At 41.5% G+C, this 27,818-nt stretch overlaps 1 protein-coding gene across 8 annotated transcripts in view; it reads right to left on the bottom strand.

The window, feature by feature from the left end:
- Nucleotides 1-27,818, bottom strand: part of cep104 (centrosomal protein 104) — a 135,558-nt gene that overhangs the window by 92,096 nt on the left and 15,644 nt on the right. For 7 of the 8 annotated variants that reach the window (XR_011351843.1, XM_069919061.1, XM_069919057.1 and 4 more), the window contains exons 4-10: nucleotides 26,372-26,510; nucleotides 22,728-22,790; nucleotides 21,821-21,897; nucleotides 13,521-13,689; nucleotides 10,310-10,465; nucleotides 3,818-4,039; nucleotides 2,046-2,267 (exon numbers count right to left, since the gene is read on the bottom strand). Coding sequence is in view for 7 of the 8 variants with exons in the window: in XM_069919061.1 (XP_069775162.1) it covers nucleotides 2,046-2,267; nucleotides 3,818-4,039; nucleotides 10,310-10,465; nucleotides 13,521-13,689; nucleotides 21,821-21,897; nucleotides 22,728-22,790; nucleotides 26,372-26,510 (1,048 nt within the window). In the remaining variant the exon portion in view is untranslated. Of the gene's footprint in view, nucleotides 1-2,045; nucleotides 2,268-3,817; nucleotides 4,040-10,309; nucleotides 10,466-13,520; nucleotides 13,690-21,820; nucleotides 21,898-22,303; nucleotides 22,509-22,727; nucleotides 22,791-26,371; nucleotides 26,511-27,818 lie in introns of those variants that run through there. The other variant, XM_069919060.1, reaches the window with a different exon arrangement.

Genomic DNA, 27,818 nt, shown 5'->3' with positions numbered 1-27,818 from the left:
GCTACAAGCACTAGTTTGAACTCAAGGCAGCAGAATTAGCATAGCTGTTAACACAACACTATTATAACGCTATGGATGGAATCCCCCCAGAAGTCTGGAAGGCTGGCGGCAAAACTCTGCATGCCAAACTGCATGAGTTTTTCAAGCTTTGTTGGGACCAAGGTAAACTGCCTCAGGATCTTCGTGATGCCACCATCATCACCCTGTACAAAAACAAAGGCAAGAAATCAGACTGCTCAAACTACAGGGGAATGACGCTGCTCTCCATTGCAGGCAAAATCTTCGCTAGGATTCTACTAAATAGAATAATACCTAGTGTCGCCGAGAATATTCTCCCAGAATCACAGTGCGGCTTTCGCGCAAACAGAGGAACCACTGACATGGTCTTTGCCCTCAGACAGCTCCAAGAAAAGTGCAGAGAACAAAACAAAGGACTCTACATCACCTTTGTTGACCTCACCAAAGCCTTCGACACCGTGAGCAGGAAAGGGCTTTGGCAAATACTAGAGCGCATCGGATGTCCCCCAAAGTTCCTCAACATGATTATCCAACTGCACGAAAACCAACAAGGTCGGGTCAGATACAGCAATGAGCTCTCTGAACCCTTCTCCATTAACAATGGCGTGAAGCAAGGCTGTGTTCTGGCACCAACCCTCTTTTCAATCTTCTTCAGCATGATGCTGAACCAAGCCATGAAAGACCCCAACAATGAAGACGCTGTTTACATCCGGTACCGCACGGATGGCAGTCTCTTCAATCTGAGGCGCCTGCAAGCTCACACCAAGACACAAGAGAAACTTGTCCGTGAACTACTCTTTGCAGATGATGCCGTTTTAGTTGCCCATTCAGAGCCAGCTCTTCAGCGCTTGACGTCCTGCTTTGCGGAAACTGCCAAAATGTTTGGCCTGGAAGTCAGCCTGAAGAAAACTGAGGTCCTCCATCAGCCAGCTCCCCACCATGACTACCAGCCCCCCCACATCTCCATCGGGCACACAAAACTCAAAACGGTCAACCAGTTTACCTATCTCGGCTGCACCATTTCATCAGATGCAAGGATCGACAATGAGATAGACAACAGACTCGCCAAGGCAAATAGCGCCTTTGGAAGACTACACAAAAGAGTCTGGAAAAACAACCAACTGAAAAACCTCACAAAGATAAGCGTATACAGAGCCGTTGTCATACCCACACTCCTGTTCGGCTCCGAATCATGGGTCCTCTACCGGCACCACCTACGGCTCCTAGAACGCTTCCACCAGCGTTGTCTCCGCTCCATCCTCAACATCCATTGGAGCGCTTACACCCCTAACGTCGAAGTACTCGAGATGGCAGAGGTCGACAGCATCGAGTCCACGCTGCTGAAGATCCAGCTGCGCTGGATGGGTCACGTCTCCAGAATGGAGGACCATCGCCTTCCCAAGATCGTGTTATATGGCGAGCTCTCCACTGGCCACCGTGACAGAGGTGCACCAAAGAAAAGGTACAAGGACTGCCTAAAGAAATCTCTTGGTGCCTGCCACATTGACCACCGCCAGTGGGCTGATATCGCCTCAAACCGTGTATCTTGGCGCCTCACAGTTTGGCGGGCAGCAACCTCCTTTGAAGAAGACCGCAGAGCCCACCTCACTGACAAAAGGCAAAGGAGGAAAAACCCAACACCCAACCCCAACCAACCAATTTTCCCTTGCAACCGCTGCAATCGTGTCTGCCTGTCCCGCATCGGACTTGTCAGCCACAAACGAGCCTGCAGCTGACGTGGACTTTTTACCCCCTCCATAAATCTTCGTCCGCGAAGCCAAGCCAAAGATTATAACGCTAGCAACCCAGGTTCAAATCTGGCGCTGTCTGTAAGGAGTTTGTATATTCTCCCTGTGACCCGTGTAGCTTTTCTCTGGGTGTTCCTGTTTTCCTCCCACCCTCAAATATACGGGGTTGGTCAGTTAATTGATCAGCACAGGGTTCACGGGCAGGAATTCCTCCTATTGTGCTGTTTTGTTTTATATAGACACACATAGAGTAAATTCACACGTACACATAATGCTCACCATAGCCTCTCCAAATATATCAATGGCAAAACTAGCTTCTCTGAAAGCTTTCTCAGTTAGTGGCTCTGGTTCTCCAGTGATTCCACTTCCTGGTGTGGGTGAAGTATCCATTTTTACAGGAAGCATCTCATTAGTGTCAAGTTGGGGGACACTATACAATTCTGATGACTTGCGTTGAGCTGGTAGTGGTCTCTCGTCATAGGGAAGTGGGCCAGTATGCATCTGGGGAAGAACAAGAAATAGCAAACAGGAAATTGATGGTTAGTTTCCTATGTTTCGCTCTAAATCATCGAATACAGGTGACTTTTGAAGCATCATATCCCTCACCAATCAACATGCATGGATCAGTTCCCATAAATTCCCAATAACTTGTGTAAGAGCATACATTCAATATTGGCCTGTTAAGAAAACTTTTCAAACATAAATTGGTTATCAGGAATTCATCCTGTCACACAATTGATCCATTAACTTTCCCCCAGCTGCTTACAATCACTTTAAAAATGTTAATAATGAAAAGGAAAGATTGAGTAAATTTTTAAGTTGACCACTTAGAATACTTTTTATTTACAAAGAATAAATTTGAAGCATCTCATGCGAAAGCACTAGGCAAAAATTAGTCAGTCAAGAAAAAGATGTCATGAAATAAGAAAATCTGCAGATGCTGTGATTGTAGTTTAATAAACCAAAATGCTGGAGAAACTCACCAGGTCCTGCAGCATTTGTAGTAGGCAAAGATAAATATGTTTCCAGCCTGAGCCCTTTGTCAAGGTAGGAGCAAATAGCAGACAGGTGCCTGAATTTAAAAAAGGAGGGGGGGGGGGGGGAGGAAAGAGGAGCACAGGTTACAGCCAAGTGGCCAAGGATAGAACAGAAGAGAAAAGCTGAGAATTGATTGAGAGGGGTGAAAGCAGAGTTGGAGGAAAGGAGACAGGTTAGAGAGAGAAGGGCGTGGTGAGCTAGAATAAAGGAGACAGAGGGATATGGAAAGGGTAGGGGGAGGGGGAAGGGAAGATGGTCAACAGAAACCTCAGCATTCAATGCTAAAGCCATTTTGTTTAAGGGTGCCCAGACAGAACAGGAGGGATTCTAATTCATTGCAGCTCCAACCCGGCAGCATGCAAGACCACTGATAAATATATCGGGGTCGTAATAGGAATGGGGCGGGGAATTTAAATGGATTGCCAATGGGATATCCCCACGACCCAGCCCCTCCGATGCAAAGCAAAGGAGGCTAGAACAAGAACACCGGACGTAGCCGATGAACCCTGCAGATTCCTAAGTTTTGCTTCACTTGGAAGAACTGCCTGGGTCCCTGAACTGTGATGAGGGAGGAGGCATGAGCACGTGTAACCTTTCCTGCAGTCACAGGGGTAGGGACCAAGGAAGGGCAGAGTGGATGAGGGAGCCATGGAGGGAGGAGCCCTACACAGAAGGAAAGACGCATCAGGGGAGGGACCATGCCACCAGTGGCAGAAACTGCAGAGGACAAGTTGTATGCGGAGGCCGGTGGAGCAACGCTCAAGGATAAGGAGAATTATGCCCCCACTGCCTATGAAATATCAAAGTATTTCATAGTTGCTGAGATGGCCTCTTGAAATATATGCTGTATCAGCAGTTTCATCAATCTTAATGTTAAAATATATCATAAATGCCTGAGAAATATGAAGATTACAATTTCAGATTCCAGCAATCTTCATCCATTATAACCAATGTAAGTACTTTCATTCCTTTCAGTAACTAAAATGCTTATCAAAGCACAATGCATATTTTACCCTTGGAGAAGGTAATCTGGCCAATGGAGCAGGAGAATGCTGCGGTGTCAGAGACCATTGTGGCTTTTTCGAGGTTTGATGTAATTCTGAGTTTGATTGAGCTGATTCATGCAGATGGGCTTTCATAGGTGGCCGTTCAGACTCTACTCCCAGAACTTTCTGCTGCTGAAGCCTACTGGGGTGATCTACTGGTTCAAGAGGGAACTCAGGAAGTTTTCGAATCTGGAGAGTAAAAACATCATTGATTTATAAACTAAAGCATTATCAGATCTAGTTACCTGTGGTTACTTTCTAAAGCATAAAGTTCAAAAGTTCTAGTTTTTTTTTATTGTCAGAGTATAATGAAGAACATTCACTTCCTAAATATTAACTGTGATTCAATTCATAAAACAGCAAACTGAGAAAGGAGGGTACAGAATCTCAACAGCGCATTGATGTAATGATTCTTACAAGATCATACCACCATTCTGGTGCCAGTTAAAGTTTGCAGAAACTATATCAACGAATGCTGAGGAGCTGACTAAAACAACATTGTAGAACTACCCACCACCCACCCACCCCAAAAAAAAACCTTTCAGATGTGGTCATGTTTAAGAAGACAAAAATGGCTGGTTTCATATCCAGTACATGATTGAGAAACCAGAGTCTGAAACTAACATATTAAAACTTAAAGAAGGAAGAAAGATTTATTTAGACAAGGAAAATAAAGAACAGGCAAGATGATAGAAAAACAATGTCAAAAGGAACCCAATTCTCAAAGATACATTTCAGTGAGAAATAAAAGATTTCAAGGGTCAAATACTTCATTCATGGCAAACCAAGAGTCAGAATCAATCTGAAATAACAGGCTTTTGTTATTGCAATGTTGTTAGTCCAAAGTGGGAACACATTTAAAAAGCAGTAAATAATTTAAAAACTGACAACATTTCAATTGATATAAAAATTCACACAAAAAGAGTAGACAAAAAAAATGAAGTGAGAAGACAAACTAAATATGATCCCTCAGATGATGTCCAAGAAAACAAGGCTGGTGGCAAACTTTGAACAAGTTTTTTGATCTGTCTTCATAACAGAAACACACCAAAAAGCTTTCCCATAAATAGAAAAATCAGAAGGCTAAAAATACAGGGTGTGAAGCAGCCAATGGAACATGTGATGATTAGTTGCCAAATATCACAAAATCTTAAAAGATTCCATGCTTTGGTAAATTATAAATGTTACATCTCTCAAGAGGTGACCATTAGAGGAGAAGAGGCTGCTGGACCCTATAAAAAGGCAGTGACCGGGGCCTGATTGAACACTCAAGGGAACAGAGGAAGGAAGGAGGAGCTGAGCAGAGCAGGTAAGAGGTATTATTCTAAGGTCTTTCACTGGGCCAGGTTTATTTAATTAATTGGTTAATAGGTCAATTGGTCAAGGGCCAATAAAAGGAGGGTAGGTATTATGGAGTGGCCAGGTGAAGGAGTGGGACTTGTAGGCTTTGGCGAAAGGTGGGCTTTCTTATTTGCCCTTCTTAGGTCAGTATCCATTAAAGAGCTGAGCCATGCCTATGGGGTTAATACTCTGCTCAAGTTGCCAGATGTGGGAACCACAGGAGAGTTCCTCCCTCCCAAGTGGCCATGTCTGTGCTAAGTGCAACGAGGTGAAGTTCCTTAGAAACTGGGTTAGTGATCTGGAGCTCCAGCTTGAGGACCAACAGCTCATCAGGGAAAGTGAGGAGGCAAGTGAGAGGGCCTTTCCCCTCTCCAAAGTGCATGCATGTAAGGGGTGCACCGGGACACAATGGTTAAAGGATAAAATTAAGGAACTGGAGTTGCAACGTGATGATCTGAGGCATTAGGGAAAGTGAGGAAGTTATTGACATGACTTTCAAGCAGGTGGTTACCCCCAGAATGGGAGAGTCAGGTAAGTGGACAACTGTCAAGGGTGGGAGGAAGGTTGCTCAGCCACTGGAGACCATGCCAGTGGCTACTCCTCTTAGCAACAAATATATTGTTTTGGATGATGTTGGGGAAGATGGCCAGGCTGAGATTGGATCAAGGGAGCCAGCAGTGCAGAATGGAAGAGGGACAAGGTGGTCATTGGGGACTCCATTCATCAGAGGAACAGACAGAAGGTTCTGTGCACCTGACAAGTATTCCCGCATGGTATGTGGCTTCCAGGAGCTAGAGTATGGGATATCTCGGACGGGGTTCATGGTATCTGAGAGGAATGCGTGAGCAGGCGGATGTCCTGGTACACATGGGTGCCAATGACATTGACAAATGAAGAGAGGAGATTCTGAAGAGGGAGTACCGTGAGCTAGGACTGAGATTAAAAAGCAGGACCTCCAAGGTCATAATCTCAGGGTTGCTACCTGTGCTGCGTGCGCAAAGGGACAAAAATGAAAAAAAATCATAAAGTTAAATGTATGGCTGGAGGATTGGTGCAGGGTGAAAGTTTTCGGGTTCATAGACCATTGGGATCTCTTCTGGGGGAGACATGACCTCTACAGGAAGGATGGGTTGCACCTAAATCCGAAGGGGGCAAATATACTTGCAACAGGGTTTAATAATGCTGTTGGATATGTTTTAAACTGAATTGGCAGGGGGAGGGGAACCAGACTGATAGGGAAATGGATAGGAAGGAGAACATAGGGGTAGTTCCAATTGTTGGTGAAATCTCAAAGCCGGAGGGAGCAAAGAGGGATAGGAGAGTTTCAGAGAGGTTGTCAGGTAGCAAATTGGAGAGAGCAGGGCAGTACAGTTTCACGGTATTGTATATGAATGCACAGAGTATAAGGAATAAAATGGATGAGCTCAAATGGACAGTAAAGGTAATGATGTTATTAGAGTAACAGAGACATGGCTGCAGGAGGGACAGGATTGGGAAATTAATGTTCCAAGATATATGTCCTATCAAAAAGACAAAGTTAGGTAGAGGAGGTGGAGTGGCTCTGTTGGTGAAGAATGACATTCAGGCGATGGAAAGGAAAGACGTTGAATCAGGTGGAGTAGAGTCTGTTTGGATAGAGTTGAGAAATTGCAAAGGCAAAAGAACCATAATGGGGGTCATATACAGACCTCCGAACAGTGGTTTAGATATGGGAATCAGTATAAATAAAGAATTAAAAATGGCATGTCAGAGTGGTAGTGATACAGTCATTATGGGTAACTTCAACTTGCAAGTGGACTGGGAAAATCAAGTAGGTGTGGGAAAGCTAGAGAATGACTCCGAGATACATTCCTGGAGCAACTTGTGACAGAACCTACCAGGGGGAAGTTGATTCTGGACTTGATACTGTCCAATGACGTGGAGTTAATAAGGGACCTTGAGGTTGGGGAGCCATTAGGTAATAGTGACCATAATATGATTACTTTTAATCTGCAAATGTAAAGGGAGAAGAGAAGGAAGTCAGAAACATTAGAGCTACAGCTAAATAAGGGTGACTATACAGCTATGAGGGAGGAGCTACCCAAAATAAAATGGAAGGACATTCTAGCTGGGAGGGCAACTGGGCAAAAATGGCAGGTATTTCTAGATATTTTTCACAGGATTCAGAATTGGATTGGGAGGCCTTTAAAAACCAACAGAGAGAAACTAAGAAAATCATTCAGGAGGGGAAAATGAAGTACGAGGGCAAATTGGCAAAATGGGATAGCAAAAGCTTCTTCAGATATGTTAAAAGGAAGAAATTGGTTAGGGCCAAAATTGGGCCTTTGAAAACGGAGAAAGGTGAAATTACCAATGGGGACATGGAGAGGGCTGAGGAATTTAACAATTACTTTACATCTGTTTTCACCAAGGAGGATATAGGTTATGATCAGAATAGGGGTAGGGGTCAAGCAGTATCTAGGGACTTGGTGAAATTACCAAAGGAAACCGAGAATATGATGGATATTCAGATCCAGAAGCAGGTAGTTTTGGGTAAATTGTTAGGGCTGAGGGCTGATAAGTCCCCTGGGCCTAATGGCATTCATCCCAGGGAGCTTAGAGAGGTTGCTCTGGAAATTGTGGAGACACTGGTCGACATTTTCCAAAATTCTTTAGATTCCGGGGAAGTGCCTGCAGACTGGAGTGGTTGATGTTGTACCACTTCTTAAGGGAGGGAGAGAGAATACGGGAAATTGTAGACCGGTCAGCCTGATGTCGGTGGTGGGGAAGATATTGGAATCCATCATTAAAGGAGAAATAACAGAACACTTAGGAAGGAATAGTAGTATTGGTGATAGTCAGCATAGGTTCCTTAAAGGAAACTCTTGCTTTACTAATCTAGTGGAATTTTTTGAGAACGAAACAGAGGGTGGACTCGGGAGAGCCAGTGGATGTGGTATACTTGGACTTTCAGAAAGTCTTTGCTAAAGTCCCACACAGGAGGCTAGTTTGCAAAATTAAGGAGCATGGTATCGGGGGTAGGGTGCTGTCCTGGATAGATAATTGGTTGAGAAATAGGAAACAAAGGGTTGGGATAAACTGGTCATTTTCTGGATGGAAGGATGTGACGAGTGGGGTCCCGCAGGTGTCGGTGTTGGGCCCTCAGTTGTGTGAATGAGGGGATAAATAACTACATATGCAAATTCGCAAATGACACTAAACTGGGTGGGAGTGTAAATAGGAGGATGTCAGGAAATCGCAAGGGGACGGATAGTTAGGGGAGTGGGCAGAAAGATGGCAGATAAAGTTTAATGTGAGTAAATGCGAGGGTCCATTTTGGAGGCAGAAACAAGAGAGCAGAATATTATTTAAATGGTGTTAAGCTAGGGAGTAGGGTAATGCAAAGAGATCTGGGCGTACTTGTTCACCAGTCATTGAAAACTAGCATGTAGGTTCAGCAAACAGTGAAGAAAGTGAACAGTATGTTGGCTTTCATAAAGAGGGGATTGGAGTATAGGAGTGCAGGGTCCTGGTGAGGCCTCATCTGGAGTATTGTGTCCAGTTTTGGTCCCCATATTTAAGAAAGGACTTACTTGCTACAGAGGGAGTGCAGTGCAGGTTTACAAGGCAAGTTTCTGGGATGGCAGGATTGTCATATGCAGATAGGTTAGAAAGACTTGGGACTATATGCGATGGAGTTTAGAAGGATGAGGGGAGACATGATTGAGGTATTTGGGATTATCAAAGGGCTTGACAGCGTTAAATTGGAGCACGTTCCCAATTATGGGTGAGACTAGGACTAGAAGGCATAGTTTAAAAATACAGGGAAGGCCATTTAAGACAGAAATGAGGAAAAAATTTTTTACCCAGAGAGTTGCAGGTCTGTGGAATACATTGCCACAGAGGGGAGTGGGGGCAGATTCGTTGAATAGATTTAAGAGAGAGTTGGATAAGGCTCTTGTGGGCAGGTGAATTAAGGGTTATGGGGTTAAGGATGGGATTGGTTATTGAAAGGGAAAGATCAGCCATGATCTGATAAATGGCAGTGCTGGCTCGATGGGCCAACTGGCCTACTCCAGCACCTATTGTCTATAAGAAAGGAGACACACAAAGCTGGAAGCTGTGATTTTCTAAATCATACAATCAAGCAGAATAACAGGAATTTATCACAGGAAAATTATGTTCAACAATTTCCTGAAGAGTTCTTCAAGCATATAGAAAGGGGAAAGGAGATGTAGTATATCTGAATTTCAAAAAAAAACAATTCTTTAGGTATCACATAAAGGTGACACAAAAGAAGAGCTCATGGTATGACAGAAAGCAGTATGAAAGAGGATTGGTTGACCACAGAAAGCACCAAGAACTAATGAGTAATTTTTGGGTTGGCAAGCTGTAACAAATAGTGTGCTATAAATTAGGAGTTTTCTCCTTTTATCTGGGAAAACAAAAATAATACTGCTTAAATAAAGACTATGAAATGCTCCAATGCAGAGGGTTCTTTACAGAAAAGACCTGTAATGTTCTATGAAATACAAAGTTAGCATGTACTTAAACAATTAGGAATGCAAATAATATTTTGTCCTTTATTACAAGAGAGGATTTCAAGGCATACAATAGTTGTCCACTCAAAATAGATGAATGAAAGGCGAACTCATTTGACAGAACATTTGATAAAACTGCTTTGAAGTGTTCCTCAGGGTCAGGGGAAGAAAGAAAAAACTAGAGTGGAGATCATATCGTCAGAGTAAGGGGCCATTCATTTAAGATGGAGGCAAGAACATTTGTATTCAGAAAGTTGTAAACCTCTGGAGTCCCCTAACTCAGCAAACTGTGGAGGCCAACAAAGATGATATTCAAGACTGGGATGATATCCAACAGGAGATTGACCAGGACTAATCAACATGGGCCTTCAAGCCTGTTCTGCCTTTCAATAACAATGATACCGATCTGATAATGGCCTGAGTTGCATGATTTTCCATAATGTCCCTTAGAGCAAAAATGTATCTTCATTGATTCAGCTCATGTCCTCAACATCCTTCGATTACTGACCATCCAACTGAAAATATTCTTCATTTTAATAAATTTTAGTTATTACTATAAATAAATGTCAAATTTTGTGTGACCAGAATTGATACTAACCATTCCCATGTCTAACAAGTTATGTAGCTCCAGTTGTTTGTAAACTTGCATCCTGTAATCATCCATCTGCAGTTTCTTCGCTTTTGCCAGGTCATAGTCCTCTTTCTCTATTGCACATCGCTTTTCCACCTCATAACGGCCAAGACATTCTCCTACCTGAACAAAACAAATTATTATTACTTGTTTGAATAATTTAAATTGCAAATAATTTTCAAAGTTACTGATTTGGCTGGTCTTTGAGCAATAAAAACTAGAAACACAGTTTACAGGTACAATAAGGCATGTGGCTGATGCATAATTTAGTTTTTTTCTGAATAATTTTCAATGAAATTCAACTATCTGTTCAAATATAAAAATATGCTGTGGATGCTGAATAATTATTATTTACATAACACTAAAGATATTACAGGAAGCAAATGATTAATATAGATACAATCCACAAAAATAAGATTGTGCTCAGAGATAATCTCTGATCTTACAAAAATAAGGACTAGCATGTGTTTTTATTCTGGATCAGAGGTAAAACATAATACAGGTACTGTAGGTTTTGTCATAAAGGTGCACAAAAGGTTTAAAACAGAAAAAAATCAAAATAAAAAAGAGCTTTGGACAATAAATATCCTCTTTGCAGTGGCCACATCAGTTGCATGATAATTTGTTGGGCCACCTGCATGACAGGAGTGGAAAATATTCCCTTCAGTTTTTAACCATTAAACCTCTGCCCACATCTCAAAAGAACTGTCAAAATGGACACATTTTGCTTTTACTGGGTTTACATTTTGAACTTTGGTTTCCAGGAGCCAATTAAATAATTGATTCAAAATGAACTTTCTCGAGTACAAGCACAACATCACTGGCAACAGTCTCAATTTTGCTGCAATTCAATCTTCTGGCTCAATGTCAATATTAATAAGCTGGAAGATCTTCCACTCTCAACCCAAGACTTTTGAATAGTGAACAAGAACAATCTATGCACAGCAAAAGTTTGGATATTTGACAGAACCAAGAGTGGGGCTGGGCAAAGAAAGGTTGAACTGATGGAGTAGCAATTTGCCAGTGTTTTTTAAAATCTGGTGCATATCAAATCTCTTTTATTGTAGAACCGCCAGGTTTGCACCATGATAGATAATCTAGCCATTTTACATTCAGTTTGCTGTTTGTGGCATTACGCTATGTCCAAAATGGCTGTCGCATTACTTAAGATTGGAATAGTCTTTTCAATTCGATAGAACATCCTGTCTGAGAGTTCAGCAATATGACAGGAATGCTGGAACTAAACTAATGCAATAAGCAATAAACAAATTCAAGTAGTAATTCCCTCCCACCACAGTTTTAGAATCTGATCCTTTCTGTTTTAGGAACAATGAAACGAGCAAAACTGCTACAGGTACACAATCCTTTATCCGGACATCTAAAATCCAGAAAGCTCCAAAATCCAGCAAGTGGGGAGATAGACCGGCAGCGCAAGTCGGGCGGGCGAGTGGGGGAGAAGACGGCAGCACGACTGGAAGGGGGTGGGGGTGGATACAGCAGCACAATTCGGGTGGGCTTAAATCTGGCTTTCCGAAATCCAGAAAAATCCAAAATTCGGGATACACTGTCCCCCAAGGGTTGTGTACCTGTACTTAGCTTCAATAGTGCACCAACTTGAGAAATACATAAATTAGTTAGAGAACAAGAGATTTTTTTAAATATACAACCTAAACCTTGTAGGTCAGTGGCATTTTGCAGTAATGCCATAAGGGAACAATTTTGTGCTGTGGGACTAAATATATTGCAGGACCATCACAGAAAGAAAACATCATCCAATTAGTCAAGTCCAACTTTTAATCTACTTGGCAAAGATGAATAACCATCAAATCCTCGACATAATAAATTGCATTACTAATTTCTGGCATACAAGAAGTGCGATAATTAGGAAAAGAATCAGAATTGTTATTTTCTTTCAGGGCTGAAATGTTGTTTGGATAATAGTTATGAACTCAATGCTGACAATTTTTTAAAATTTCCTCAATAAACAGCTTCATAAAATTTTCCCAGCATGATATAAAAATAATTGTAATCCCCACAGGAGAACTAAACTCCGGCTTTTTTTTTTTTTGCTGCCAGTTGCATTGCTTCTCAGCCTTCCCAATACAAATATGATGGACTAAGACCTTGCCAGAAAGTTTGTCAATCAATTTAACAGAAGCGACAGTTACCAAGACATTTACCCAGCACCACAGCACTCAGAATTGCAAAGAGATTCTTGTACAATATAGGAGAAATATATTTAACCACAAGAAGAGGTAAGTTACAAGGAGCTTCCTTCCTTCCCAGAGGTCAAGTGAGAGAATTTCAGGGTATATGGCCCAAACTGATCATGGCACAAAAGCCAAAGATGGGGTGATAAAATATGGGACATGCAAGAGGAACACGAATATTTAAGGCTCGAGCACAGAAAGAGGGAGTCACTGGTGGAACTTTTAAAATTAAACTTTCCTTCAATTCCAGTCCTTGGCCTGTGAAGTATAATTATTGATTTAATTTTGAAATCTTGACACTATTGCTGCAAATGGAATAGCATATCCACATACACTATAGTTCAGATAAAAGTAATGGATCAATGACAAACTAATTCCTTGCAGGCTGATAAACTTTCTAGTATATAACAGAATCCTTCATGTCCACACCATATGTGCTTTTAAATGATACCAGCTATATAATGCTCAGTTTTACTGGAGTCTCATCCTACAAGGTCAAGAGTGACATTTTAATCTATCTTTAAGATTAAAGTGGAAACAAAGTTGATACCGTAGCATTTCAAAATTGTGCAGAAAAGTATTTAGTTTGCTCAGACATGTGCCATTCCTCTGAAGCCCATCTCCATTTAAAATCCATATCAATGCACCTTTTTTGTCAAAAAGTTTGATCATCTTCCTCATTTGAAATATTCCCAGTGCAAGAGCTATGAAAATACTTCAATGAATCTTTCAATAAAATTGGGATGCATATAAATGCATCGAACTGATCCTCATCTTTGCATTCTAGCAATAAACATTGAGGGCAGAAATCGAAAAATTAGAATAATCCCCATCAGCTTTATAGTCATTGTTTGGACCATTAATGCTGAAAATATACTACAAAACCAGAATGTTGATATGACATTCATAACTGGCAATGTCTCTACTGAAACTTTTGTATAATACAGTATCTAAATATTGCCTTTTACCTTCTGAAGGTCGGCTATAGCTTGTTTAAGTTTCTTTGCGAAATCATAGTGTTCATGTTTAACTGCTTCATGTTTCTCTTCATCCAATTTACGTATAATTTGGGCCACCTCAGGATCTTGGTACATATCAAAGGCAAGGTCATCCAAGGGCGAGATAACCTCTGATTTACTGAAAATAAAGTAATGGCAACTTGAATAAATCAAACTTTTAAACAATTCATGGTGAAGACTGATCCAACTAAAAAGTAAAGAAACAAAATCACACGTTCCTATTATTGAAAGTTGAAATGTTGTAACTCATTCAGAGTGGGAGGTCATACTGCAAAGCCAAATACTGTCTCCAATCAACATGGATTAAGAATGGATTATTGACCAGAGAGAAGGGACAACCATTAGTCTTAAGAGCAGAAATAAGTTATTGAGCCCATCGAGTCTGCCCCACCATTTAATTATGAAATGATCCATTTCCCCATAGCCCTACTGCCTGGCCTTCTCCCCACAACCTTTGATGTCTTGACTAATCAAGAACCCATTAATCTGGTCTTAAACACACCCAATGATCTGGTCTCCACATCCGCCACAACTATGCCACAAATTCCACAGATTTATCACCCTCTGGCTGAAGAAATTTCTACCCATCTCTGTTCTAAGTGAATGTCCTTCAATCATGAAGTTGTGCTCTCTTGTCCTAGACTCTCCCATCTTGGAAATAAACTTTTTGTATCTACTCTGTCAATGCCTTTTAACTTTTGAAATGTTTCAATGAAATTCCCCTTCATTGACCTAAATTGTAATAGTTTCAAGCCAAGAGCTGTCAAACGCTTTTCATATGATGATCCTTTCGTTCCCGGAATCATCCTTGTGAACTTCCTTTGAACCCTCTCCAACATCAGCACATCCTTTCTTAAATAAGGAGACCTAAACTGCTCATAATACACGAAGTGAGGTCTCACCAATGCCTTATAGAGCTTCAATATCATATTCCGGCTCTTGTATTCTATTGAAATGAATGCCAACAATTCATTTGCCTTCTTCACTACTTATTCAGCTTGCAAGTTTTCCTGCACGATGACTCTCGGGTCCCTTTGCATCTGGGTATTTTCAATTTTCTCCCCACTTAAAAATTAATCTGCTCATTTATTTTTTCAACCAAAGTACATGACCGTACATTTTCTGACATATTTCATTTGCCAGTTCTCCACCCATTCTCCTAATCTATCTAATTCCTTCTTCAACCTGTGTCTCAACACTATTTGCTCATCCACCTACTTTTGTATTATCTGCAAACTTAGCCACAAAGCCATTCATTCCATAATCCAAAACATTAATAATTAACACAAAAAGAAGCGGCCTTAACACCATCCTCTGTGGAATACTACAAGCAAATGGCAGCCATTCAGAATATGATCCTTGTATTTCAACTCTCCGCTTCCTGCCAATAAGCCAATGCTCTTCCCACACAAGCACATTTCCTGTTATTCTATGGGCTCTTATCTTGTTAAGTAGCCTCATGTGTGGCATCTTGTCAGAGGTCTTCCAAAAATTCAAATACACAACATCCACTGCATCTCACTTATCCAGGCTGCTTGTCACCTCCTCAAAGAATTTCAATAGGCTTGTCTTAAGGAAACCATGCTGGCTTTGGCCTATCCATCATGTGCCTCCAAGTACTCCCTAACCTCATCCTTTAAAATTGACTCCAACAGCTTCCCATCTAATATCCTTTCTGCTGCCTCATTCCCTTCTTGATGAGTGGTGTGACAATTGCAATTTTCCAGTCTTCCGGGACCATACCAGAATATATCGACTCCTGGAAGATCATTACCAATGCCTCCACAATCTATACCACTACTTCTTTCAGAACACAGAGGTGCAATCCATCTGGTCTGGGAGCACCTTCTCCCTTTAAACAGTAACTGCACTCACTTCCCTGATACCCTTCAACATCTGACACACTGCCAATGTCTTCCACAGCAGACTGATGCAAAATATTCATTTAGTTCCTCTGCCATCTCCTTGTCTCCCATTATTATTTCTCCAGTGTCATTTTCTAGTAGTTCTATAACTACTTTCACCTCTTTTATTCTTTTTGTGCTTTTTGTATCATCTTTGATATTATTTACTCACCTACGTTCATATTTCAACTTTTCTCTCCTTATGAGTTTTTAGTTACCTTTTTTTTAAAACTTTGGAATCTTCTATCTTCCCACTATTTTGCTTCATTTTATGCTTTCCACATCGGCTTTGTTTCCCTAATCAGCCACAGTTGTGACATTTTTTCATTTGAATATTTCCATTTTTTTGGTGTGCATTTATCTCACATCTTCCCCATTTGTTGCAGAAACTCTATTCATTGCTGCTTTTCAGTCTTCCTTAGTCGTGCTTCCTTCAAATCTATTTTAGCCAGTTCCTCTCATGACACTGCAACTTCTTTTATTCCACTGAAATACTGACACATCTGACTTTAATTTCTCCTTGTTAAATCTCAAACTGAACAATCATATTGCGATCACTGCCCCTTTATGGCTCCTTTACTCTCGTGTCTCTATTCACCTCTGGCGCATGACTCAACACCCAATCCAGTACAGCTGATCCCCTCATAGGCTCATCAACAAGCTGCTCTAAAAAGCCATCTCTTGGGATTTCTACAAATTCTCTCTCTCTTGAGATCCAGTCCAAACCTGGTTTCCCCAATCTACTTGAATGTTATAATTCCCCATGACTACCATTCCATTGCCATTCTTACATGCCTTTTCTATATGCTGTTGCGATTTGCTGTCCACATCATGGCTTCTGCATGGAATTCTGTATACAATAGCATCTTTTAACCCTTGCCATTTCTTAACTCAACCCACAATGATTCTATATCTTGATCCTATGTCACCTCTTTCTAATGATTTAATGTTGTTCCTCACCAACAGAGGCCCCCGCCCACTCTGCTTTCTTACCTATCCCTTCAAAACACTGCAGCCTTGAACATTAAACTCCCAATGACATCCATCCTTCAACCACAACTCCACAATGGGCACATCTTACTTGCCAATCTGTAGCTGTAGACAAGGTCATTCATTTCATTCCTTATTCTCACCTGTCCTTCCGCACAAGCTCCCTACCAACTGTCCCTACTGGTGCGCCAACTACCTCTTCCGCCGCTTCTTCACTTTGATTCCAGCCCCCCCCCCTCCCCCCAACAACTTGAGCAATCCCCCTCTGCCAGAATATTAGTTCCTTTCAAGTTCAGGTGCAACCTGTCCCATCACTTGTACAGGTGGCCTCTTCACTAGCAAAGATTCAGCCACACATTTGTCTGCAGTATCTTCTTGTTCTGACCATCCCCAGCTCATGGCACCACAAATGATTCTGAGATTACCACCTTGGAGATCCAGCCTCTTTCCAACTCTCTAAACTTATTTTGCAGGGCTACCCCACTCCTATCTTTGTCATTGATGCCAATATATACCATGACCTCTGGCTGTTCACCCTCCCTTTTAAGAATATTCTGTACCCACTCAAAACATCCTTGACCCGAGCACCTGGTAGACAACACACTATTCCGGAGTCTTTCATAGTCGCAGAACCTCCTGCCCATTCCCGATGATCAAGTCCCCAATGACTATCACTCGCCCTGACTTCATCCTTCCCCTCTGAGGTTGAGCTGAACATGGTGCTATTGGGCTGGCCACTGTTGCCTGGCCCAGATAGGTCATCCCTTTTAGCAGTATCACAAGGGGTGTACTTGTTGCTGAGGGAAATGGGCATAGGAGTACCATCCACTGCCTGCCTAACCCCTTCCCTTTCATGACTGTTACCAGCCATCTTCCTCCTCCCTCCTCATTATGATTTTGATTCTGTAACTCCTGTCTATCATCTGCTCAGCCTCCTCTATACTGGGTTTGAAAAGGAGAACTCAATGGTGCCTACGAGATTCCCTGAAGAGACTGACAACCCTGAGATATTTGTCTTAGAGGCCAATATCAGAGCATCATTCAAGAGGGTGAACCCTTGCAAGGCATCAGGCCCTGGCAGGATAGTTAAAATCTGTGTCAACCAACTTGCCGGAGTGTTCATGGACATTTTCAATCTCTCACTGCTGCAGTCGGAAGTTACCACCTGCTTCAAAAGAGCATCAATCATCCTGGTGACCAAGCAGAGTGAATTGCCCACGAGCACTCAATCTACTGTGATGAAATGCTTTGAGAGGTTGGTCATGGCCAAAATTAACACAAACCTACATAAAGTTCTGGACCCACTGCAATTCACCTACCATCACATCGCTCCACAAAAGATGGAATATAACTGGCTCTCCTCTCAGCTCTGGATCACCTAGATAGCGGCAACATGTACCTCCAGTTACTCTTCATCAACTACAGCTCAGCCTTCAACTCCATCAGCACTGGTCAACAAACTACAAACCCTGGCCCACCTCTGCCACTGGATCCTTGACTCCTTCATTGTTTGCAGAGGTTTGGTATGACACCAGAAACCCTGGCAAATTTCTACAGATGTATGGTGGAAAGTGTGCTGACTGGCTACATCACGGACTATACCAATACCCCCGAGCGTAAAGCCCTGCAAAAAGTAATGGACACAGCCCAGGACATCACAGGCAAAACCCTTCCCACGACAGAGAACATCGACAGGGGATCCTGCCATTGAAGAACGGCAGCAATTATCAAGGATCCACACGCTCTGTTCTCGCCAAAAGACTCGCACCACCAGGTTCAGGAACAGCTGCTACCCCTCCACTGTCAGACTCCTCGACAACAAACTCAATCAGGGATTCAATTAATGATTCTTATTTGTGCACTTTATAGAATTTTTTTAGTTTTCTCTGTATTGCATAGTCAGTATGTTTACATTCATTAAGTGCTTACAGTTCTTTGTTTACATGTACAGTATACACTGTGTACAGTTTGTTTTGCATTACCAATAAGTAGTAAAACTGCCTCACCCACTGAAAAAGAATCTCAGGATGGTATATGATGTCATGTATGTACTCTGACAATAAATCTGAAAGACCACAGTCAGTATGAATTGAAAACGTCTCCTCCTCACTAATGATCAACACAGGAGCACTTCAAGGATGCATGCTTAGCCCACTGCTCTACTCATTCTGCACCCATGACTGAGTGGCCATGCACAATTCAAAGCCTTCTATAAATTTGCCAATGACATGGCAGAATCAGATAGTAATGAGGAAGCGTACAGGAGACAGATAGATGAGTCAGTTGAATGGTCTCACAACAACCACCTTGCACTCAACATTAGCAAAATCAAGGAACTGATTTTGGACGTCAGGAGGAAATCAGGAGAATTCAAATCTGTTCTCATCGAGGGATCAGCAGTCGAAAGTGTCAACACGGGCGGCACAGTTGGCAGTGCTGTTAGCACTACGCCTTTACCGCACCAGTGATTGGTACCAGGGTTCAAATCCTGCACTGTCTGTAAGGAGTTGGTACGTTCTGTGTGGGTTTTCCCCACAGAGTTCATTTTACTCCCATCATTCAAAATGAACCAGGGATGTAAGTTAATTGGGCAGCATGGACTTGTGGGCTGAAAAGGCCTGTTATCATGCTGTACATCTAAATTTAATTTAAAAATTAGAAAATTTTAAAATTTAAATGCTTTAAATTCCTTGGTCTCGCATCTCCAAAGATCTGTCCTGGGGCCTGCCTCCACGTCGATGCACTCACGAAGAACACTCACCAGCGGCTATACTTCATGGGGAGATTTAATATGATATCAAAGATCTCACAAGTATCTCAAGGTGTTCTGTGGAGAGCATCCTGCTTGGCTACCAATGCACAGGACACAAAAAAACCCAGCTATTAACTCAGCCAGTGACATCACAGATATCAGTCTTCACTCCAGTGAGGGCATCTACAAGAGGCAGTGTCTTAAGAAAGCAGCTTTTATCCTCAAGGATCCCTACCACCCAGGCCATGTTCTCTTCGCACTGCTACCAACAGGATAAAGGTACAAGAGCCTGAAGACGAGCACCCAAAGGCACAAGGACAGCTTCTTCCCCATTGCCATCAGATTTTTGAATTGACAATTAACCACAGACACCACCTCACTTTATCCTCCTTTCTTGCACTATTTATTTTTGAACTGTATTTATAGTAGTATTTGCACTGTAAATATTTGCAAAACAACAAATTTCATGATATGTTCCTGACAATAAATTCTGATTCTGAAATGCTTAAGACAAGAGCCAATGAAGTTCACACGATGTGGACATCAGAGACAATGTTGGAATTCATTATCCATCTGTAAATTTCTATGAACCAAGGAAAAAGTTGATCAAAGTGGAGAATCTGGAGGAATAGACAAGAACAAGACATTTTCTCAAAAGAAATGTGACATGGTCAGATGGCCAACTTGAACTTGTTGCAACACAGGCAGATCTTTCCCCAACCTCAAGTTAATAGAGAGAAGGCCAACTGAGAAATAATTTGTTGGAAAGGGCAATTTCAGAGGTAACAAAATACATGGACACAAGTTGTAGAAGCAGAAATCCTGAGAAAGGACACTGCAAAGTGATGTTGCAGTAATGAGGTGAAGTTTGCTGTGTCCTGGTTAATTTCAATCCAGATTTTGGTGTGATGCATATTGGAAGGTCGAATTTAGCTAGCAGGGAAAAGGGAACACACATTTCTGACAGAAATATCTTGAAATTTCTATTGTAATGTATTTCAAAAAAATCTTACAATTTAATGATGTACTCGTATTCTCTGAAAATGCATTGCTTGACTATTGAATATCAGCTAACCACTAACAACTATTTATGGATTTATCCATAATTACCCAGTACGCATTACTGCATGATTATTCCATTGACTGCATTAACTGTTTTTGTCTTGGAATTGTGTCTGTTCCAAGAATCTAACAGCAATCATACAAATTACGTGCAATCAGTGCCTCAATTCTGGGAAGGTAAAGCGGAGAGCGAAAGTTGACATTGATTTGGTTGCAACGCCAGTGAACTGAGACTATTTTGGGGAGAATGTGCTGGTGACATTTCTCCAGTGCTCTGGGATCAATGGTTTGTAGTTGTTTAGTTTGTTCTTCCATGCCTTTTTGAATAACCCATGATGAACAAATCAAATATTTCCGCCAGGGTTCCAGAAATTTCTTCTCCAGCTTCCCACAAAATGAGAATACACTTGATCAGTCCCAGGAAATTTTCAGACCTTCCAGTTCCCATGAAAACCTTAAAAATTTGAATAAAAGCAAAGACTCTGCAATACACCTAATTAAAGCTTTGTAGGGGCTTCACGCATGAGTCTTGCACAGCACTTCAGTTTGATTTGAGGACTGCGCAAAAACGTGAGTGTTATGTTGTGCCAAATATTGAACTACACCTGTCAATATTTTCACTTTTGAGCAAATGAAATTGCTCAAAACTGCAGGACAGTTTTCATAAATGCTCATGATGCAATAAACTGAAAATAACTAAAACTTACAAAGTCTGCATTTTTTTCTCATTATTGCAGGTCCTCTAAGTTTCTATAACTTGATATATGAGCAACCCATATGCATTAAGTACTTCAACCATGTGTGCAATGATATTTCAGCATGTAGCCTGATATAAATTGCAAACCAATTGTGCCAGAAGAAAGAATCCAGCTGTAGTAGATGGCATTTAGTTCAAATATTTAATGAGAAAACACTTTGGCAGTTACAAGTACCTCTGTACAAGTTAGAGAGGCGATATGCTGGGGACTTCAAGTGTTACGAGGCAAAGATACTGGGTTAAAATAAAAAAATGTTCTGACTTGCAAACAAAAATCAACTTCCAACTGAATTTCTTAAATGTGAAGAATCTGTACAATTATTTATTAGTTTGTAATGTATTGTTCCTTTCTCATCTGCTGGTGAAGGCAATTCACACAAGATATTCAACTCAAGTCATGGGAAAGTAACCAAGGTACTCACAAATAGTTTCATCATTAGTGTGGATGAAACCAGAAAGATGAAATGGATTCCAACAGGTTCATGCCACTGAACAGCTATCACAATTCTCTAAAGAATTGACAAACTTCTATTGTCCTCAACTTATGTTGGAGATGAGCACTTCATCAAATCATTGATATCTTGGAGAGGAAGAAGGTCAATCAAGAGACCAATTTTCTATGAAATTCTGTCATTTTTACTTGTAAATGTTAAAAAAAAGTCAAAATTTGACAAAGCCTAAATCTGTACACGGATCTGCAGTCATATGCATATCTTGCAACTCCACGGTGGAGTGCAACAATTCTTACAGCTATGTTTTGCTGTTTAAATGCTCAACCACTTACCCAAAGTAAGTTGCATCCAGTGCTGGATCATCTGGGCTGCATCCAAGATAGTGATCAATCAATTTGTCTTTAGTGGGCTACAAGATAAATAAAAACCTTTTTTTTCAATGCATTCCTGGAATTATTAGGTTGAAATGAACAGAAAGGGCCGAGGTCAGTTCACACCTGGCTTCTGCCAGGTACATTGGTTTCCTTCCACATAACAATGACAGGCGGATGAGACAATGAGTAAAGCATTATGTGTGCTGATGCCACCACTTGAGAAATTAAGGAGCCAGATGGATGCATAGAAAGTGAAGTATGGATAGATTAGATGAACGGCAAAGTGGTTGCAGGTGGAACTTGAATTTTGTTAGGAAGTTTAAAAAAAAGACGAAAGATGTTGATTATGCAGAGAAATATGAGATCACAGTTATCTTGCAGGTACAACAGGCAAAGCAGGGGGCCAATTGCACACTAGTTTTTTTTTTAGAATAATGAAACCTTGTCAGTGTTTTCGACATCATCGTCTTTGGAATTCTTCTCAGGTTTTTTTCCCTCCAAACTAATATACATTAGTTTGAAGTAAATGATACGAGTGCTCTAGTTTTCTCCCACTCTCCAAAAGCATATTGGGCTTGTAGGTGAATTGGTATATTTGGGTAGCACAGGCTTGTGGGCCAGAAGGGCCTGTTCCCATGCTGAATCACTAAAAATTAAAATTTGTAATCAGTTCTTATTCCCTGAGCATCATTCTATCATAGTCATCCTTCTCAATTAACACCCAATATTACTTTACACTGTCTTTAACGTTTTCTGCATTTTTCATTTTCAGATTTTTGCTATTCAGCATCATCCCTGTTCTCATCACTCTGTCAGCAGTTTGTCAGCTCAAAGAATGAAGTATGGAAACAACATTTTTACTCACAGTTATGCATGTCTCCTTGCATTCAACTGGCTCTCCAATGATATTTACAGCCACCAGTGCTACCTAAAATTAAAAAAAATATTTAGATTAGCAAATGGGTATTGTGTCACCATGGAATTCAGGGACATGTCAGAGATGTACAGGATTTTACCAAGGGTTACTCCCTTAAGCTAAAAACTTCAGAAGAGTCCAAGGGAAGAAATAGCTTCTTTACAAAGGAGTGAATTTGTATCTTTGAAATTCTCTACCTCAGAAACATTTTGGTGATCGATAATTGAGTAGAAACAAAACCATTAAGATCAGGCACCACTGTATGATACAAGGAACCAGCAAGAAAGTTGCCTTATTACCTATGATCATGGCTTCATCAGCTTTCATTTTTAAAGTTCTTTTGTAACTTGGGGTAAAACTACAAACACAAACTTTTGGACAGCAATAAAAAAAACAAGGGAATTATGTAGCCTTGCATTTCTTTTTTGCCCTATGGCCTTGTCTCAACTTAAAATACAGGAAATTTTCAAGATCTCTATGAACCCTTATCCTGGAATGGGATATTTACATTAATGTAAAATTTTTACTTGGTTGAAAAATCAAAAACCTACCATTCAATAGAAGTATTGCATATTTAATCTAATTGAGCCATGAAAGTATTTCCCTTTGCCAATGGCAATAGTGCATTGCAGCAATATTTTTTCCACTCCTGCCAATAACTCACTCAACTTTCTGCCAGTGTGTCCATGCTTTTCATTCTCTTCAAATGCTTCTGTTGACATTAAAGTAGGAACAGAACTAACAGCAGAAATTTAATAAAAAGCCTAGCAAGAATCTACCTTGATTCATTCGTCCATTTCTTCTAATCCATGCAATCTCATAACAATAGATATAGCCCTCTTTGTCTCTTTGGCTTGGCTTCGCGGACAAAGATTTATGGAGGGGTAATGTCCACATCAGTTGCAGGCTCGTTTGTGGCTGACAAGTCCGATGTGGGACAGGCAGACACAGTTGCAGCAGTTGCAGGGGAAAATTGGTCGGTTGGGGTTGGGTGTTGGGTTTTTTCTTGACTTAACAGATGCAAACAATTCGAAAGTTTCAAGATTTAGATTGAACCCAGCTAAATATCGCACAATGGAGTATGGAAACAGGGTTGCATTCCCTTGGAGAAAACCACCCACAATTTATGGAAAAGATATGACACATTCATTGAAATATGGCAACTGTATCTGAGGCATGTAGGTGCACAGATATAATTCACAACCCCCCTCCCCAATCTCTGAATAAAATAAAAAATTTGTCTCAGCAGGTAAAGGATTAAGCGTATGAAATGGGGAATGTGACGCAGACATCGTGTTTTTGACCCTACCAGTTTTTATTTAATATCCGAGGTCCTCTAGCCTCGAAGGGGATCATTCTCTTTGTTGGTAATTAGGTAGTTTTTGTATTTTTATATTTTGATATTTGTATAATTTAAGGAATAGGGAGGGGAGGGTGTAAGATGGGGAAAAAAGGACTCTGTATATCACATTACATGGAAAGAGAATGTAATATTTTGTTTATTGGTATTACATAAGTCTTTGGAAAATCAAAAATATTCAAAAGATTTAGATTGGACACAATTCTTTAAAACTTCATTGAATACCATCACCCTCAGACTTCATACTAAGCTAGATTTCTTCAAACCTAGAAAAACCATCTCAATATAGGAAACAAGCATTAACAGGATCCAACCAGGGTGTCAGAAATTGGGAAACAGCAGCACTAAATGTTGTGCCACCGTCTTTGGAACCAATAAAGGTCAGTGGAAGCAGTTATTTTTATATATAAAATACAAGGGACGAAATGTAGGTGCGAGTGTAGCATTCTTGCTGTTACAGAGATAGGTACTGAGAAGTCTTTTAAAATTTACTGATAATTTAATTTTTTAACTTGGACCTACGGAACTTTAACAGGCCAATTTGGCCCTACAAGTCTGTGCTAACCAATTTACACCCCATTAACCTATATATTTTTTTTGAAGGGTGGGAGGAAACAGGAAGCCCTGGAGAAAACTCGTGCAGACACAGGGAGAACGTACAAACGCCTTACAGACAGCACGAGATTTGAACCCCAGTCCAGTCCCAATAGCTGGTTCTGTAAAGGCATTTCACTAACCGCTGTGCCAACCGCGCTGCCCCTAGCCCCAACCGCGCTGCCCCTAGCCCCAACCGCGCTGCCCCTAGCCCCAACCGCGCTGCCCCTAGCCCCAACCGCGCTGCCCCTAGCCCCAACCGCGCTGCCCCTAGCCCCAACCGCGCTGCCCCTAGCCCCAACCGCGCTGCCCCTAGCCCCAACCGCGCTGCCCCTAGCCCCAACCGCGCTGCCCCTAGCCCCAACCGCGCTGCCCCTAGCCCCAACCGCGCTGCCCCTAGCCCCAACCGCGCTGCCCCTAGCCCCAACCGCGCTGCCCCTAGCCCCAACCGCGCTGCCCCTAGCCCCAACCGCGCTGCCCCTAGCCCCAACCGCGCTGCCCTTAGCCCCAACCGCGCTGCCCTTAGCGCCAACCATGCTGTCCTTTGGCTTTCCATTCCAACTCTTTAAACATAACATCCAAACTCTTATTTCATACCAAACGAAACAAGTCTACCCTCCTTTTATGAAGCAGCCCCAACTAATCCAATAACCTACTTCACCACACTGTCCAAAATTTGAAATTTCTCTCATCTCATTCTTGAACATCTTAATTCCCTCATAGGTGAAAGTCAGGCTTCATTAATGACCCAATGAGGTCCATGCACAAGAGGCAATATAGTAATATGCTGGAGAAACTCAGAAAAAGACATAGAGGGATAGATTTAAGAGATGCAACATTCATAGGAAATAAAGTTTGACTAAAGTTTCAGACCAGGCTCTTCATCAGGAATAAGAAAAATTAATAAGGCAGACACCACTGAAAAGGTGAGAAGAGAGGAGCACCAGCTGATACAGATGGGGAAATGAGAAAAAGCTGAAAGGTGATAGGGAGAAGATGATTTTCTGATAGAAGGAAAGGAGTAGGGAGCTAGAGGAAAGAAGACAGAAGAAAGAGAAAGAGAGAGACATGAGGCTAGGAATAGGAGGTCCATGTTAGTGGTAAGAGAGGAAATGTAGGTGCAAGTGTAGCATTTCTTGCGGTCACAGGGATAGGTAAAGGAGGTGACTTATGGTAAGGGACGAGCAGACAATGGAGTCCTGGAAGGAGCTGTCCCTATGGAAAGCAGAATAGGGAGAGAGGGAGAGATGTGACTGGTGGTGCAACCCCAATTATTGGTGCTGCAAATTGCCCAGGATATTATGTTGGTCGTGGAGGCTGGTGGGGTGGCAGGTAGGGACAAGGGGAACCTTATCCTTGTTACGTCTCAGGTCAGAAGGGCCAGGGCAGGTGTAGATGAGGTGCAGTTGAGGGCCGGATTAATGGCAGTAGAGGAGGAGCCACGTTTTCTGAAGAAGGACATCTCATACGTTCTGGCATGAAAAACTTTCTCCTGTGAACATATGTGGCAGAGATGGAGGAATTGAGAGAAAGGAATAGAATCCTTACTGAAAGAAAGGTGGGAAGAATTGTCGTCTGCAAAACAAGATTTCATATATCCTTACAAATAGTTCTAATGTGCATAAATGAATGCTGTTACCTGGTTGTACAAGTTGTATCTATTGACGTGATTTTTGTGGAAAGTTAATTTCAGATATTTCCCAACCGCATCAACATGGACAGACTTGAGTTCTCGGGCTTTGAACCCTGTCTTCTGATTATCTGATAGGGAAACATACCTGCAAGAACAATTAAAATAAATTTCATAAGCCTTGTTCAAAATAAATAAACCAGCACTAGACACTCAAAATTTTAGGGAGCTCCATATTTAGATCCATACAAAAAAAATTAGGGAAAAGTCGATGATAATGGAGATTGCCTCCATTGCTGCTCGAATTCAGAAAAGGTCACCCATTTAACAGTTGTGTTTTCCCTCCCACCCCAACAATGATGTAAGCTATTTTGTCTAGCAGGTTCATGCCAGCTGCCAGCACAGTAATTTCTTAAGTCTCTTTAATTCATCTCCCTGCAGCCCTGAAACTTACTCGACCTAGTTTATCAACAATTCCTTTCCTAGCTTAGGTACATTAGGTATACTTTACAATAGGCAAATAATCAACCTACATTCCTTTGAAATGTGGGAAAAACCATCTCAATATAGGAAACAAGCAGATTTCACATTAACAGGTTACAACTAGGGTTTCAGAAATTGGGAAACAGCAGCACTAAATGTTGTGCCACCGTCTTTGGAACCAATAAAGGTCAGTGGAAGCAGTTATTTTTATATATAAAATATAAGGGAGGAAATGTAGGTGGAGTGTAGCATTCTTGCTGTCACAGGGATAGGTACTGAGAAAGCAACTCGTGGTAAAGGGATGAGCAGACAAGGGAGTCCTGGAGGAAGCTGTCCCTACAGGAAGCAGTGTAGGGATGCAGAGATGTGTATGGTGGTGCAACCCCAATTATTGGTGCTGCAAATTGCCCAGGATATTATGTTGGTCGTGGAGGCTGGTGGGGTGGCAGGTAGGGACAAGGGGAACCTTATCCTTGTTACGTCTCAGGTCAGAAGGGGTCAGGGCAAGTGTAGATGAGATGCAGTTGAGGGCCAATTTAATGGCAGAAGAAGGGAAGTCACGTTTTCTGAAGGACATCTCTATGTTCTGGAATAAAGATAGTATGACAGAGGAACAACCAATTTCAAAGAGCAAGTTAGTGACAAATTACTGCTGATAAAACAAGAAGCAAAATTAAGTCTACAAGTGGATCAAGCATGATCATATTAAAAGGCACTGTAGAATTAAAAGCTTTGACCTACTCTGTACTAATTCATGTCTTACAGAAAGATTTCCAATATATTATGCATTAAATATATTATGCACTCTGAAAGAGTGATCAAAGTATGGCTGAGTTTCTTATTCTGTAGGTGGGGGGTAAGAAATATCTAAAGCCAGTGCCTCATGGCTAAACAAAGAAGACAGCGATGAGACGAGGGATGAGTTGACTGACAGCAATAGCAGGTTACACAGCTGTACAGTTGATGAACATTG

The sequence above is a fragment of the Narcine bancroftii genome, chromosome 2 (assembly GCF_036971445.1).
Source record: "Narcine bancroftii isolate sNarBan1 chromosome 2, sNarBan1.hap1, whole genome shotgun sequence".
NCBI lineage: Eukaryota > Metazoa > Chordata > Chondrichthyes > Torpediniformes > Narcinidae > Narcine > Narcine bancroftii.
The sequence above is the reverse complement of the archived record's forward strand: the minus strand, read 5'-3'. Positions and strand labels throughout refer to the sequence as shown.